Source organism: Poecilia formosa, unplaced genomic scaffold, assembly GCF_000485575.1.
Source record: "Poecilia formosa unplaced genomic scaffold, Poecilia_formosa-5.1.2 Scaffold63, whole genome shotgun sequence".
NCBI lineage: Eukaryota > Metazoa > Chordata > Actinopteri > Cyprinodontiformes > Poeciliidae > Poecilia > Poecilia formosa.
Window position 1 is genome coordinate 1265374 of NW_006800002.1, and position 14958 is coordinate 1280331.

The 14958-nt window shown below is 35.8% G+C and overlaps 1 protein-coding gene across 20 annotated transcripts in view; it reads right to left on the reverse strand.

Moving 5' to 3' along the window:
* The window catches only part of ncam1b (neural cell adhesion molecule 1b), a 112316-nt gene that overhangs the window by 53682 nt on the left and 43676 nt on the right, over positions 1-14958 (reverse strand). For all 20 annotated transcript variants that reach the window (XM_016672590.1, XM_016672588.1, XM_007554378.2 and 17 more), the window contains exons 2-4: positions 7695-7769; positions 4690-4899; positions 2112-2255 (exon numbers count right to left, since the gene is read on the reverse strand). In XM_016672590.1, the coding sequence (XP_016528076.1) occupies positions 2112-2255; positions 4690-4899; positions 7695-7769 (429 nt within the window). The remainder of the gene's footprint in view (positions 1-2111; positions 2256-4689; positions 4900-7694; positions 7770-14958) is intronic.

A 14958-nucleotide genomic window follows, 5' to 3' on the forward strand; every position in this document is an offset into this window, starting at 1 on the left:
GAACCCTATAATCTGAGAGAAAACCTACATTGTGGCTAGGCTGAACTGCATATTTAACGCATTTATTCACAACTAATCACAAGCTCACTTTTATCATGAAATAGTTTTAGTCTGGAAGCAGATTTTTATGCATCGGATTCAAAATATTTCTTAAAACTAAAACATTTCCATGTACTATATTGAATTACAGTATAGTACATGACTGAATTACAAATAACTGTGGAACTTCATAAAAGACTTCAACTCAAAACCTGCTGCTCTCTACTCCTCCAAACTCTGGTACCTTTGAAACAGGGCTGCAGCTAACGATTATTTTAGTAAACTATTAATCTACTGATTATTCTGACGATTAATCGATTAATCGGATATTTGAAAAAAGAATGGGCACATTCTACAGATGTTTTATTGCTACACAGTATTAGAAATACATTAAAATACCATGTTTAATTCAATTAATCATTTAGGTACCATTTTCTAACAGACATAGCTTTTAATTTTTAATCATTTGTTGGAAAATTAAAAAAAACCTTCATTTTTTCCCATCCTTTTTATAAAGGTATGTCATAAGAAGGGTTTATTTAGGACATTACATAAGCAGTGATCTTTAAGGTGAAGCGGATATTTATAGACAGTGGTGTAAGCCATGCAGGAGCACATGTTTACTTGTGGATTTAGCTCTATGTACATTGCCTGTGCAGATATTCCTTTTCAAAGGTTTTCCAATCCTCTTGTATTCTGCCCACCTGTAGTGTTGTAACAAAAAGGCAGCTTACAGAGGCTCAAACAGGCTTACAACAATGATTGCTGCTGAAACCTCTGCAAGGTACAGCACAAGCCAGATGTTTTCTCCCCTCACTGCATCCAACTGCTCCACATTTCACTGTTAATAATAATTCAGATTATCCGCAGGTTGTTTAAATCTGCAAGCAATATCTTATCAAATCCAGTCAACTGTAGACTGTAATAAATGAAATGTAGTTTTTTTCTTGTTTTTAATGATTCAAAGTTGCAAACTGTGAAACATTACTACTACCTAAACAGGATAGATATTTCCATTTTGTTAGAAGTTATTAACATGTCCTACATGTCTCCAACAAGCTGGAGGCAAATAAAAATATGCCCAAAGCAAAGTTTTTTTCACTTTGAAATGAAATATGAACCACAAAACTGTAATCCAAACCGCTGTTGCAACCCACACGAGCATGTGTTATTTCCTAGTAAGCAAAACCAACACTAACGTTATTAAACTGCCAGTGTCGAATGAGACGAAGAGTGGATTTTATTTTCAAACCCGAGACCAAATTAATTTTTTTTTCTTTCAAAGCACAGATAAACCCCAGAGAAGAAAGCCATGAGCAGTGGTGCACAAGCAATTTTAACTTTGTGACACCAGCAGATCTGCATAAATATAATTAGGTAGCCTTTCTTTGGGTGCCAGAATGCGCTTTCAGAAATTCTCTGTCTATCTTTTGACAGCTCTATATAGGCTGGGGAGATTTCCCTAATTATACCACACTGCAGAACAGAACAGATGCATTATAAGTCGCATGATAATAAAATTTTATCATACTGCATAGATTCACTTCACAAAACAGTTTATAATAGCGCTAAAGCTTTAGTGTATTAATCCTGACTAATTACATATGTTAAAAACTTCGACGTAAACAATCTACTTTTTACTTCTTTTTTTTTTTTTTTTTTTTACATAAAACGGATCCAGCTGGAACCTTCTTTTTCTTTTCTTTTTTTTGCTCGTTTCTGGTACGCCCGTAAATCTGACACACAAGTATTTTATGTATGTATCCAATAATTATTCTTATTTTTTTATTTTATACATTTATTTGATTGAGTTTTACATTCATGTCTTCATGGAAGAGAATGACTGTGTCTTTCTATGACCTGAGCATGACTCTCGTTGGGGGCCAGTGAGGTAGCCAACGTTTTCGAACAGGGGGTTATGGCCCTCTTCTAACCCCCTTGTGGCGCCACTGGTCATTATCTCCATTAAAAGTTTAAATTGAGTTCATAAGCATCACAAGGATTACAGGACCAGTTCATGATTTAATTATCAAAAGATACCAACAGCTAGTAACAGGGACAAACAGCCTTACCATCTTTCTCCATCTGTATTTTGGCTCCCTTGTATTTCCAAAAGACTGTGGGCGGGGGTGAGCTGGTGACATCACAAACGATGTTTGCGTTGTCTCCTTCAGTAAACTCTTGGCGAGGCGGTGCATTTGTGAAGGTTATTCTTTCTGCAATGAAACACGTAAACCACAATCACACTCAGGGATTTGGTTCATCTAATTCAGTGATTGTTACAGTGAGGTCAGAAGAACTTTATGCATTTTTTTTGAATGAGCAGTTTAGCTTAAGTTTAGCGTGCGAGGACTGAGGCCAACGTAGAGGACTATGGCAAATGATACAAGTTTTACGTGTGTGGGGTCAGTTGGACCCCATTTCTACATACAAGGGTTATGAAATGAAGTGTTGTGCAAGATTAGCAGCATATTTACACTTTCTTATACCAACTTCAGAGGTTTTGTGAGGTGAGAACGTTGCAGTGTTTTTTTTTTTTCTGGATCTAATTTTTGTGAAGAACAAATACGGATCATTTTGTGGCATAGAGTGAGGCAGATAGCTTGGAGGATTAAATGTGAGTGAAAGTCATAAGAATAGTTCCTGATTAATTTTGCTCTTCACATATTCATTCTCTATTTAATCTCTTCCTCAAGCCATTTTGAACCCATAAACAAAACACTTCACACCCTTGTACTTATGAGTTTATTTTTTTGCACACATTTACTTAGTTGGCACATTTAAAAACAACCAAGGCCTAGTCTAGTTAAAACAAGCAAATAAACCAATTTAGTGCAATAAAATAGATTTCAAAGTTAATGAAGGAACAAAACACATGTAGATATCTACTACAATTTGCTACTGTAATGCACATGTGTCAAACTCAAGGCTAAATCCGGCCCACTGTAACTGTTTTTAGACTCTTGAGGGCCACAGAAACAGAACTTCAAAATAAAAATATTTGAGCATAAAACTGTTGTCAAATCAAATCAGCTTTTATTTGTATAGTGCCAAATTACTTCAATGTTAAGTATTGAATTTTTAGAAGTGCTCATCGAATGCAATGCAAATTGTTATATTTTAACAATTTGTTAATTGGTAGTTTTACCAATACGTTCTGCCACAACTGGCCCTTTGATGTCACCCAAAGGGAATTTGACCCCCATGCTCTAATAGAATCAAAAGTAATTGTAAAACAATAAAAGAATATATATATTATCCTTTGAAAACTTTGTATTAGACTCCCACTCGATTATTTTGTGCAGTTGGATTTGATCCACATCTGGAACAGTCAACTCATTATCAACTAAAGTAACCGTTTCCTTTCAATAAAAAAGAAATAGAATACAGAAAATTTATTCCGTTGATATTTTCTGAGTTGATTTTAGGTTGATTTAGGAAATGCCCTCTTGGTAAGCACAAAATGATGCATAATCCACTGAAAACCTCCCCTTGTGGAACACTCCATTTTGTACCAGAAAAAATTGGGGCTTAAAACATTGAAAATCACAAAGGTATGAAGTGCTGAAAGCGTCCCTTTAAAGACTGAATGAAACTAGCCTCTGACCTTTTCAGCACACAACAGGATTTAGGCATAGACCACTACAATATTACATAATTAAAAACCTCATGTATGTCATTTCTAATGCAGAACGACTGTAATGTGGTACTGATGTAATTAGATGTAGTAATATGAAAATGTTCTTATTCAGAAATGTATCACAATAATTAATATAACCAAAGCTTTGTAAAGATGTGTTGAAAATATTCAAAACGCATCAAACTTACAAAATACAAATGCTTGTCAGTGCAAAGAATAAAGAACATGAACAGGTTTTTAGTGGAATCGTGACCCAATCGGTGGGATTCTTGGAGTGCAGCTTCTGAGATCAGTTTGCTGCTTTTATTAGTATTTTGGAGGCGTAACAGTGTAGTCCATCGACAGTCTGCTGCCTCTCCTGCTAACCTTTAGACTGATGACAAACCTTCATGGGACTGCGGTGGTGTGAGGAAGCAGGTGTAAGTTTTATAAAAGCTACTTACCTTTATGTTTTCCTGAATAAAAAACACAACTTTCTAAGTTATCCCAGCATTAACAAAGTCAAAATGAATATTTATGAAGCTGCATTCTTCTTTTGTAAAATATTGGACTGTATACTGCAAATGTGCATTAAAAAAAATAAATAAATAAATAAATATATATATATATATACATATATATACATACATATACATATAGAACTAAAACAGCTAGAGGACAAAAAAAAGTTTTGAGTAAACTGATTTCATCATATGGATATGGACATTTGTTGATGTTTGGCATTCAAGCAAAATAAAACCCATTACTCAGAAGAGCCACACAACAGACAGGATCATTAAACAGCCCTTTAATGGTCTTCCAACACTTTATTGAGCTGATGGAAAAACCCCTTACTTGAAAAAACGACAAGAATAATGTGTTGCCTTTGAGCAGTCAATAAAATACAACAAACCCCATTCCTTTAATTTTTCATCCTGCATGCATGTTTGTATGATTTAACATTTTTAAAGGCTGCCGTGGAGGAGAGGAGAGGAGAGGGGAGGGGGAGGCAAGGGGGGGCCGGCACTTACGGAAGATTTTCACTTTAACGGTTGCCTCCGCTTGCTGGTCTCCGTTGGTGGCGACGCACTTGTACGTCCCGGCGCTATCGGTCTTGGCTTCATAAAATGTGAGGGTGGAAGATGACTCATCGTTGCGGGTTACAGTCAAGTCTGGTCTATTCGGGGCTATCCGCTCCCCGCTCGGGCCATACCAGTCCACGTGTTTGGCAACGCCTACAACTAGGTACACAGAAAGACGAGCAGGAGATGAGAAAAGAGACAGCGGTAGTGGGCTCACTCCAAGTCTAGAGGAATCAGATCCTGTCAGCAGATGACATATTGAAAGCGGGTGAATCGTCTTTTTTACTTCTTATTTTGTTTGTTTCATGTTTTTTATTATGGACCTTTTTTGTGTCTGGAATAAAGATATGATGATGATGATGATGATGATGATGATGTATTTTTTTAATTTTAAAAAGATTTAAAGCTGATTGACATGATTTCATCATGACTGCATCATGTAAAGCGCTTTGCTGAACAACTCATACCCCCTTGAATCTTTTCAAATTGACATTACACCCAAAATCTTTAATGTATTTTATTTGGATTATTTTAGAATACGCCAACATTAAGCCATGCAACACAATACCAAAGCAAAACTCATGGAAAGCATGTCCTGAATTTGTACACAGCCACTCTGACTTCATTGTAAAACAACCTGCCATTCCGATTTAAGCTCTTCTAGTGTATTTCTCTACCTTTGCAGTGGAGACTGAAATGTTTGATAATTCCTATTTGCCAAATAGCTCCAACTCAGGCAGAGAGTATCTCTGAACATATATTTTCAGATTCCCTTTTGGTTTTAGGTCTAGTCTTTGACATATTATTCTGCTCAGAGCTAAACTATTCCAAAGTATCTCTGGCTGTATGCTTAGGATCTGTGCCCTGCTGGAAGGTAATCCTTCATTTTTTTTCTTTGCCTCAAGCAGGTTTACTTCCAGGATTGTCCTTTGAACGCAAACTTTGAACAGATTGCCTGATCTCTTAGCAATACTTTTCTTCCAGCACTCTTTAATGAATGCAGATTTGCGTAGTGCAATAATAAGGCTATCTGTAGTTTGAACTATCATGTTGCATGTTATTTGACTTTTGCGTCATTGACATTAGAGATGCATCATAATTCTGCACCAGAAGAAGCCAGACATGGTAAATGTGGAGGTAAACAGTGGCTGATAATTATGACTGAACATTCTGAAAGAAGTCTGTCAGTGAAGCGCTTCACTTCACAATCCAACGGCACTTCCAAACAGACTTCGCTACAAAAGGTAGAGTCAGTGCTTTGCAAAATTAATTGTACTTCCTTTTATTTAGCAGTGTTTCACTTTTATTAGCTGTGCTTTCTTTTTATTAGCTTCCTTTGTTTTGTTTTCGTCTTGTGACAATACTGTTGGCTCCTGTTACTGAATGATATTAAAATCAATCCATTGACGGTGGCGTCCATTATTCCTTCTGGAAACAATGCAGTGCTGTGTGACATCTATGCTCTTCTTCTGCTCCTCTGGGTGGCTTTGGGGTAAGCTGTTCACACACACGTCTGACTGCGGTCAGTAATTAGTAGTATGAATGACCACGCAAAAAAATTATAATCTGATTGGACCCAAATCTTTGTGGAGTCCAAAGATTTTCCTACCTGATCTGTGGATCTCTGAAGCTCCTACGTCAACATGGCCATCTTGGCCAAGTTGCATTTTTTTCAAACTAGTTTACACAACAATGTGCTCTTATTTAAAGCACAGGCTAGCACAAAGTGTGTCTTCCTCTGGAAATCAATGCAGGTTTCACTATTTCTCGTGTTTCCCATTTGAGTCGTTTCACAAAGTAAGCCTAGAAAACATCAAAGCTCTAACTGCTAACTGTTTTAGGAATTAAAAATGTCAAGTTTTTTCTTCATTTTGACACAATCTCATTTCACCAACAAAAGGACTACTGGCTCGCTCAAATTACTAACTTCACACTTGAAATTCACCAGTCTTTCTCAATCCTGGTCCTCAGGGACCACCGCCCTGCATATTTTAGATGTCTCTGCTCCAGCACACCTGATTCCAATGATAGCATTAACCCCTGCATGCCACCAAGTGCTAGAGAAGCATGTTAATCACCCATTTATTCAGGTCGGCTGTGTGGCAGAAGGGAAACACCTAAAACATGCGGAGCAGTGGTCCCTGAGGACCGGGACTGAGAAACACTGAGATACTCCAGTTATCTGGCCAGAAGCCGGAATCAGACGATTTTAACTTGATGGGTTCTAGTTAAGTTAAAGTGATCAGAACCCATCAAGTTAAATTTTGATCAAAACCCAATCAATACATACAGAATGCAAAACTAAGAACTCTCACTATTTTTCTAACACTGCATCTTCAATCAAAAGAATACTGAAAGACGCATTTTAGTTTAAGATGAAGATTAGAGATGTTTGCTTTGATGTTACAAATCTTTGCCTTGGAATTTCTTTAATTTTTAACAGATTTTAAAATAGCACTTGTAAAGTGTTGAGTCACAGAATATATAGCACATATTTTGTCGTTTTAAAGTTCTTACTATGTATTCAACAACAACAACAAAAAAACTGATGCCCAAGTGGAGTTTAAAGACATTTGAAAATGCGTATCATCTGAGCAAGACCTGGTGCAACTTTACATTCCAGTATAACCTGCAGTGTTTTTTCCTAAGTACATCAAATTCAAATGTTCTGCTGAGCTCAGAAATTGAGCCAAAGTAAGATAGTGTCAAAATTGTTAAGTTTCAAGTAGCGAGTAAAGTCAAAATTTAAAGATTACAGTAAATTGTTTCTTCTGTCAGTATAAAGAATCTTAAGTACTTTGGGCAAGATCGACTCATTTTTAAATGATGCAGATTTCAAAACAAACTTCTTTTTTTTTCTCTTTATCTTCCACACAAAATTAAAACCAAAATATAAAATGAAATGTTATTTAAATGAAGTACCGAAAAGAAAACATATGAACTCTGTAACTTACCATCGCACATGAAGAATTTGGATTCTCCAAGGCTAATCTCACCATGGGTAGGTGTGATCTGGACCTCCAAGGAAACTACAAATGAAAAGAAAGTCACACAATTACAACATTTACAAGCAGTAATCTGAAATATGATTAGCAGAAATAAAGGATGCACATAAATTATTTAAAGACTACTTGGATTCGTCACTGTTGACACACTAATGTGCAGTATCCATTGGAAAAGACACCCGTAGTGAATATCTCAAGCCTTTTTAATGGCAAAGTACTTAAGTCCCTGTAAGATTTTAAACAAGGTTTCCCCCAGAAAACTTGCTAAGCCCGAGTTAACAAATGTTTAAAGCTGACAGGAAATTTGAAAATATCACTTGATAATTGTGTGTTACTAAAAGATTGGAAGATTAATATCTGAACACCAAATATATAGTCTTTAAAAATGCAAACATTTTAAAAAGACTTATAAAAATAAGCAATTCTTAGAATGTTTGGAGCCACAAATAAAGCCTGGTGGCCCGCCAGGCTTATAATACACTGAAGGAAACCCTGTTAAGTAAATATGTTCATCTAAATGAGGACAAATATATTTAAATGTAATTCTGATAACTTTTGACAAAGTTATCAGCCACTAAAAAATCCTAAATCCCCATCTGGCCTTGGAAGGGCTGCATATCTGTAATCTCCTTGAAAATATGTAAACACAATGCTCTTCCCTCCTCACCCCCTCCTGTATCCATCGAGTTGCAAAGCTGAATGCTCCTAAGGACATTCCTAGATAAACAACACCTTTATCGGACTCTGCCAGGACGCTCAGTAACATTCCTTCGTGGCCCTTTGACGTCACCGCCTTCACTCATGTCTTTGTTTTGCCCCTTTGCTTTGTCTGAATGTTGCCACCTGACCTACTGTGTCCATTCCTCTTTTTTGTTTAAGAAACGGTGGAGTACTCCCTATTTAACCCAGAAAAGGATTATTTTAGTTTATTAGTAATATCAGAAATTGTGGAGTACGCACTATTTAGATCATACAGCCCAGAAATGGAATCAGAATTAGAATTAGAATAACTACGAACTTGGAATCCAGAAATACTTAACAGGAAAAGTCACTGCTTAGTTTATATTACTTTTAACCCAGAAAAGGATTTAGAAAAAACTTAGAATTGTGGAGTACTCACTTTAACCCAGAAAAGGAATTAGATCAGTCATTCTTTAGCTTATTTTATCAGAAACTATAGAGTACTCACTATTTAGAAATTGTATTAGATACTTAGCAACCCTGAACAGGAGCACTTAGTTTACATACTTTAGAACAACATTAGATTAGTTTTCTTTACTCTTTTTTTCTTTCCTTTGGTTTGTTATTTTGTTTGTATTTCCTTGTAACTCATGTAAAGCACTTTGAATTGCCTTGTTGCTGAAAATGTGCTATATAAATAAAATGACCTTACCTTACCTAAATATTGTTTTTTTAAAACTTTAAAGAAAACAAAAAGGTCTTTTATACAAAACAGAGTTCTTGTACTGTTCAAGATCATAGTTTCCTTGTGGTATCAACATGTACTGCCTGTATGTAGAAGTGGTTGCATATCTAAGACTACATTCATACTTAATTTTTCATTTTTTATTTTTTGTTCTTATTTCTTGCAAGATTGAAAGAGCAGTGCGAATAACAAATCTGTGGAAAGCAAAGCCCATGCACATCAATAACTGTACCAATTTCGGCTCCTTGCAGACCTGCTACCAAAACATGACTAACAATCCCTCCCTCTCCACTGCCAGCAGCCCTGTCCTTTCAAGAAAAATAACATCAAGTTATCACCACAATTAATCAGTTCCACACACACAGAAGGAACTGGTGCAGGTGGAGAAGAAAAACAGCTCTGTCACGATGTGTCAAGAGGAAAGAAATGTTTAGTTACTTTAATAAACGATGTCCACTTGCAACATGAGAAACTGTAAATTATTTCAAAAAAGGATGTGTGCCACAATGCCACAATTCACAAAGAAATACAGTATAAATAGTAACGTACAGTTACCAACACTTAAAAATAAGTACATAAAATATATATCTAATTAACCACATATATAATTTCCAAAAACAATCATCTTTCAAAGCTGAACTTTGGTTCTGGTGCGGGTTAACCAAACAGACGTTAGCATCTGTCTGACAAAACCCAGAGAAAGTCTAAAGCAAAAATTGCTCTTTTTTGTGTCGTTTTATAAAATGCATTATTTCTTATAATCTTCTTGTATATTTTTAAGTGATGTGTGATTTTTATTTTAATTTTTAGGCTGGCTTTGACAACTGTCAATGATGAAAATTTGCTAACTTTAGCGGTTAGTCTGTCGCTGAATAATGTGCACTGTCCCTTGACAAATAAATCATTTAATCAGTTAATTAATTTGATTATGGGCTGTAGCAGAAGGACCATTAACTGAATAAGAGTAATGAAATAAATATATTTCATTTCAAACTATAATCACTACACTCATTTTTTTTTGTGGTTAATTTTTTTTTTATTTGTTGTAGATGCACACTTTTACAAATTTCCAGATTTATTCAAACTGTGATTGGTCCATGTATTTATTACAGCTCAGCTGTACTGCGTATAGTGAAATGTAAGTCTCCCCCTCCACCACCTGTTTCTAGGCTCTGCTGTTAGCAGGCAACAAATAAGCTATGAAACATTTCCTTTGTTTACAAAAAGAAAAAAATATCAGGCTGTTTGGAAACGTATCCGGTCTGGAAAAAGGGAAAGTTGGGCTGTAGAAATTAAAATTCACATTAGTTCCATTACAGCAGCTCTGTTTTAAAACTACAGCTGGTAAATTATGAGCAACATGTCTGTGGGCTGATTACTGTTACACACAGGACAACTAATTAGATCAAATCAGCTTGTTTGATTCGTTTTGGCAGTAAGGAGAAGAATGATTAAAAAAAGTTTTATATTTTTTCACAATTCTCACAAGTAAAATACTATGTTAATTGGTACAATATATATTTCCCTAGATATATAGGTATGTTTTTTTAGGAGAAACAAAATAATACATGTTCTAGTCAAAGACAATATACATGTGAAAATCAATTATTGATTTTCTGTTTAAAATAAAAGCAGAAGTGTTAATTTTTTGGCAAAAAAATAAGGAGAAATATCACATTGCAAAATTCTACTGGAGTGACAGTTTCAAGTTGGCCTTACTATGCAAAGTAAGGGCAAAACGACACAAAGTTATGACTTATCAATAGGCCTGTCACAATAAATGATAAATCAATTAATCGCAGATAAATTAAACCTATCGACCTCATTTTAATTACTGGCTTTATCGTCTCTTCCTGCCGTTTTTTCTTACTGTTGATGACACTGAATGAAAAAGGCTCAACTCCAGTGCTCTTCACTGACCCTCCCTTCCTATTTCCTTAGTGTAATGCCCAGCGCACACTAAGAGTTGTCGGCCCATTTTCAAAACCTGAGAGACCACCATTAGCCGACAGAAATCCTAGGTATAACGGTTCGATCGAGTTCGTCGTGCCGTGTGGTGTCCAGCCACATGGACACAAAGTAATGGCTACAAGTCCAGTTAACTAATTTTAAAACCAGGCATTAATCAATGCTTTACTAGAATCTACCTGTGATGCATGTGGCTAGAGTCAGTCCTGACTGAATGAAAATCATTATAACCTATTTATGTCATGTTAACAAAGAACAGCTGAAAAGTTACCGGGTTTATCAACTGCGGTAGCAATTTGGCTTCAACTCCTCCCCTTGTCATTTCTATATTCTTTGCACGAAATGTTGAATAAACATTAATGTTGTTTCCACATATTATTTTCTCTATTCTCTGGTTTTTTTTTTGTTGTGTGTTGTCTGTTTTTTGTTCCTCTTGTTGTTTTTTCTCCTCAGGCAGGGCGGAGGATCCTCGGTTTTTTCTTGTTTAGCTTTCAGCTTCCGGTTTGGGCTCTCCGTTGGTTAGATCGGCTGGTTCGCTCTGATCTGCCTCGCCGTTCTGGATGATCGTTTAGGATGTTCGGTTCGGCAATCTTCGGTGGGCCTCTTTTCTCGGCTTATGGTAAGGGGAAAATAGGGGCAAAAAATCGTGTAGTGTGAACTATTGCACTAGGTAGTTGGATGTGCCTGTCTTCTCTATTTAAATCTAGTGATTACTGAAGGGCAATATAGTATACAGATTTCATAATCTGCACTCTTTTGGTTGAATGCAGTATTTATTTCCACTTTGGCTTTATGTTGTTTAGTATTTATTAAAGTACGTTTTTTGTTAATGGAGACTGAGAATCCATTTTATTTTTGTTTTTGGTTGTTTTGTTTATTAGTTTATCAGTTCCAGTGTGATGTGTTCTTTTGAAAATAAAGTGTATATGTCTATGGCAGGAAATCACATGCATTATTACGTCATTTCCATTAAATCAGTGCCAAAAGGTCTTGAAACAAAATAGCAAAACTTGTTATTGTGACAGGCCTACTTATCAATGGAAAAAAGAACATGGAGTAACTAAAGAAAATGGGATTTCTTTTCTAAGTCTAAGTCTTTTAAATAAAGTAACATGAATTCCCTCTAGCATGTCAAAAGAAGATGGCTCCATCTGAATAACTAAGGCAGTGAAAGATAAAGGATAATTGGCATGCACTTTTTAATTTTACTGCACAATTTAACAGCTGGTGCACAGCTTTGGCAGAATTCATTTGAGTCAGATTTAAAGCAGTTTTCTATTATTTTCAATCAACTTTACTTGATAGTAAATTATATAAAAACATGGCCTAAAGAAGTAACAGAAAAAAGTAAAAGACAAAAAACTCAATTTTGTGAGTGGAATGCTAAAGATGATTACCTAAAACGTATAACTTATAAAGACAACATGTTATAAATTATTGCCTGGAAAGACACAAGTTACAAACAGAGGTCTAAATATGGTTTGGCTGCAAGTACTGAAAATTTTATTTTGCTGATTGATGAATTCATCCCTAATTTAATCCAAGCAGTCATTGAGTTAGTCAAGATGAATTATCTGCAAAAGACCTAAAACTAAACAAAAGAAAGATTGTTCCACTTCCAATTACCTGTGTAAGGAAAAGACTTACTATAAAATAATCGCTTTACCTTACAATTCATTTTTAGTAAAAAAAAAAAACCAAACAAACAAACAAAACACTCGAGTTCCAAGGTAACAATGTATTCTTGATGAAATACTCAATCTTCCCAAGTTTTTTTTTATTTTAAATTGAGCCAGATTGAATTATTTTTTCCAGCATACTTAAATGTTCAAAGAGAGAGAATATAAAACCAACACATCAATCTCCTTGAAGAAAACACCAACAGATTTATGTTACTGAAATGGAAAAAAAATATTTAGCATTAAGTGGGTAGAGAAAATGAAAGTGTTTGACAAAATGGAAACTCCACCATTCAGCTGAAATGTTGCTGATTATAGATTTAAAGCCCAGAGATTTATTTCACCTTCTCCTTCATATTCTTTGCTGACTTTATGAAAAAACAAAACAAAAAAAACAAAAAAAAGTTGTGATCCAAAACTCTTTTTTTGTGACTGTTATTCCCTTTGACAAAGTACAAACCACCACCATTATGCGGACATTGACTAAATATTCAATAACTATGTGTAATCAATCCTTTTGATTCCTACAGTACAGATCCAAGTCTTGAGAAATCCTATCTACAGATGGCACTCAATACATTTTCTTCCCTAATGACACTGAACGCATCATAAACTCAGTGAAACATCCTACTGTGTCATCTCCCTGAGGGAAATGTCTTGTGTTGATTTTGTTTAGTTCCAATTGTATTCCTTAGAGAAAAACATGCTGTGTGTATATAATAGGAGGCATAACAAAGAAAGCAACGAGCTGATTAGCCATGCGCTATTTACCAACTACAAAATAATTCCATAGATGACAATAAACAGCAATCAAGAACTCGATCTCTGTGTTTTGATAGAAATGCAGAATGTATACAATTAAGCAGAACACAGATGTTTAAAGTACTAGTGTCAAATCAAAACCTCATTTGATATTATTTTGTTGTTGTTGTTGCACATGAGTTTGCCTACCTTTGGGCATTGCTACATGACCAAGCATTTTTTGACCAATCTGTTGTCATTCCCTTTCACTTCTACTTTATTTTAATCCCATTGACCACTAAAAGCATAGCAGTGGGGTAATTCCACAATCAGACTTCATGCACAGGTGGTATTCTGACATTACTGAGCTTGGATTTACTGACCTCCAGGGGGCAACCCATTTTTTTTTCATACCTAGGTGCTTGACGTTTTCACACCTGTGGCCCTCTAAGTGGCTCTATCCATCTTTCCATCCATCCATCCATCCATCCATCTCTCCCCACACACAAACTTAGGGAAATAAAAGTAATTGTTGCTTGGTTGATTTATTTATTTGTTACACCTTGGCTTTTTGAAAATAAATAATATGACTGAATCCTTTTCATGTCCCCTCAGATGGCACAAAGTCTGTAAGAAAAATGAATTTGTGGGTAAGTGATAGAGGGGAGTATGTGGGTTGCGACCATGAAAAACTTGTCAAATTCCCCATTGCCGATGGCAAACAGCTTATTCTGCTACTGACTCATGTTTTGTGTCGTTAATTGGATTGGATGCTTGATGTTTAGAAAACAAGAAATACTGATCATTTAAAAATGTATTCATTTAATACACAAGGGACTCTGTTTTGCATGAGACAACCTCACCCAACCACAACGGCCTGGCCTACCTACTCATACTGATCCCCATTTTGGTCACACACCGCCGTAATATGGCTTTCACAATCTTCAACTAGACGTTGTCATAAGTCAGCCAATGTGGTTGTGTTGGTTAGTCTGGCCAAGCTGATCCCAAATGTGCTTAATGTGGGTTAGAGGTCAGGACTGCAGACAGGCCATTTCATTTCCTCCGCTCCAAAATTGTGGAGGTAGTCTCCGACAAACCCGGCTCTGAGGGGGCGATGGTTGTCATCTTGGAGGAGAGAGTTGTGGCATCTAATTAAAGGGATTTCAAAAATGTAGGGAATGTTATGAGAGAAAAATTTTAGCAATTACGGTTAACTGGCCCAAGCCCGACTGCGGCATACAAATGACCAAACTGATAAAATAAAATAAAAATTAAAAAATGTGACAATCAAAATCTTTAGGAGCTCTTACTTTATGAGTCAACTGAAACGATTTGAATTCCCGTCGTAAATTCAGACAGCAGTAAAGAAGGCTCTATAATCCCCGCTCCGCTCCAA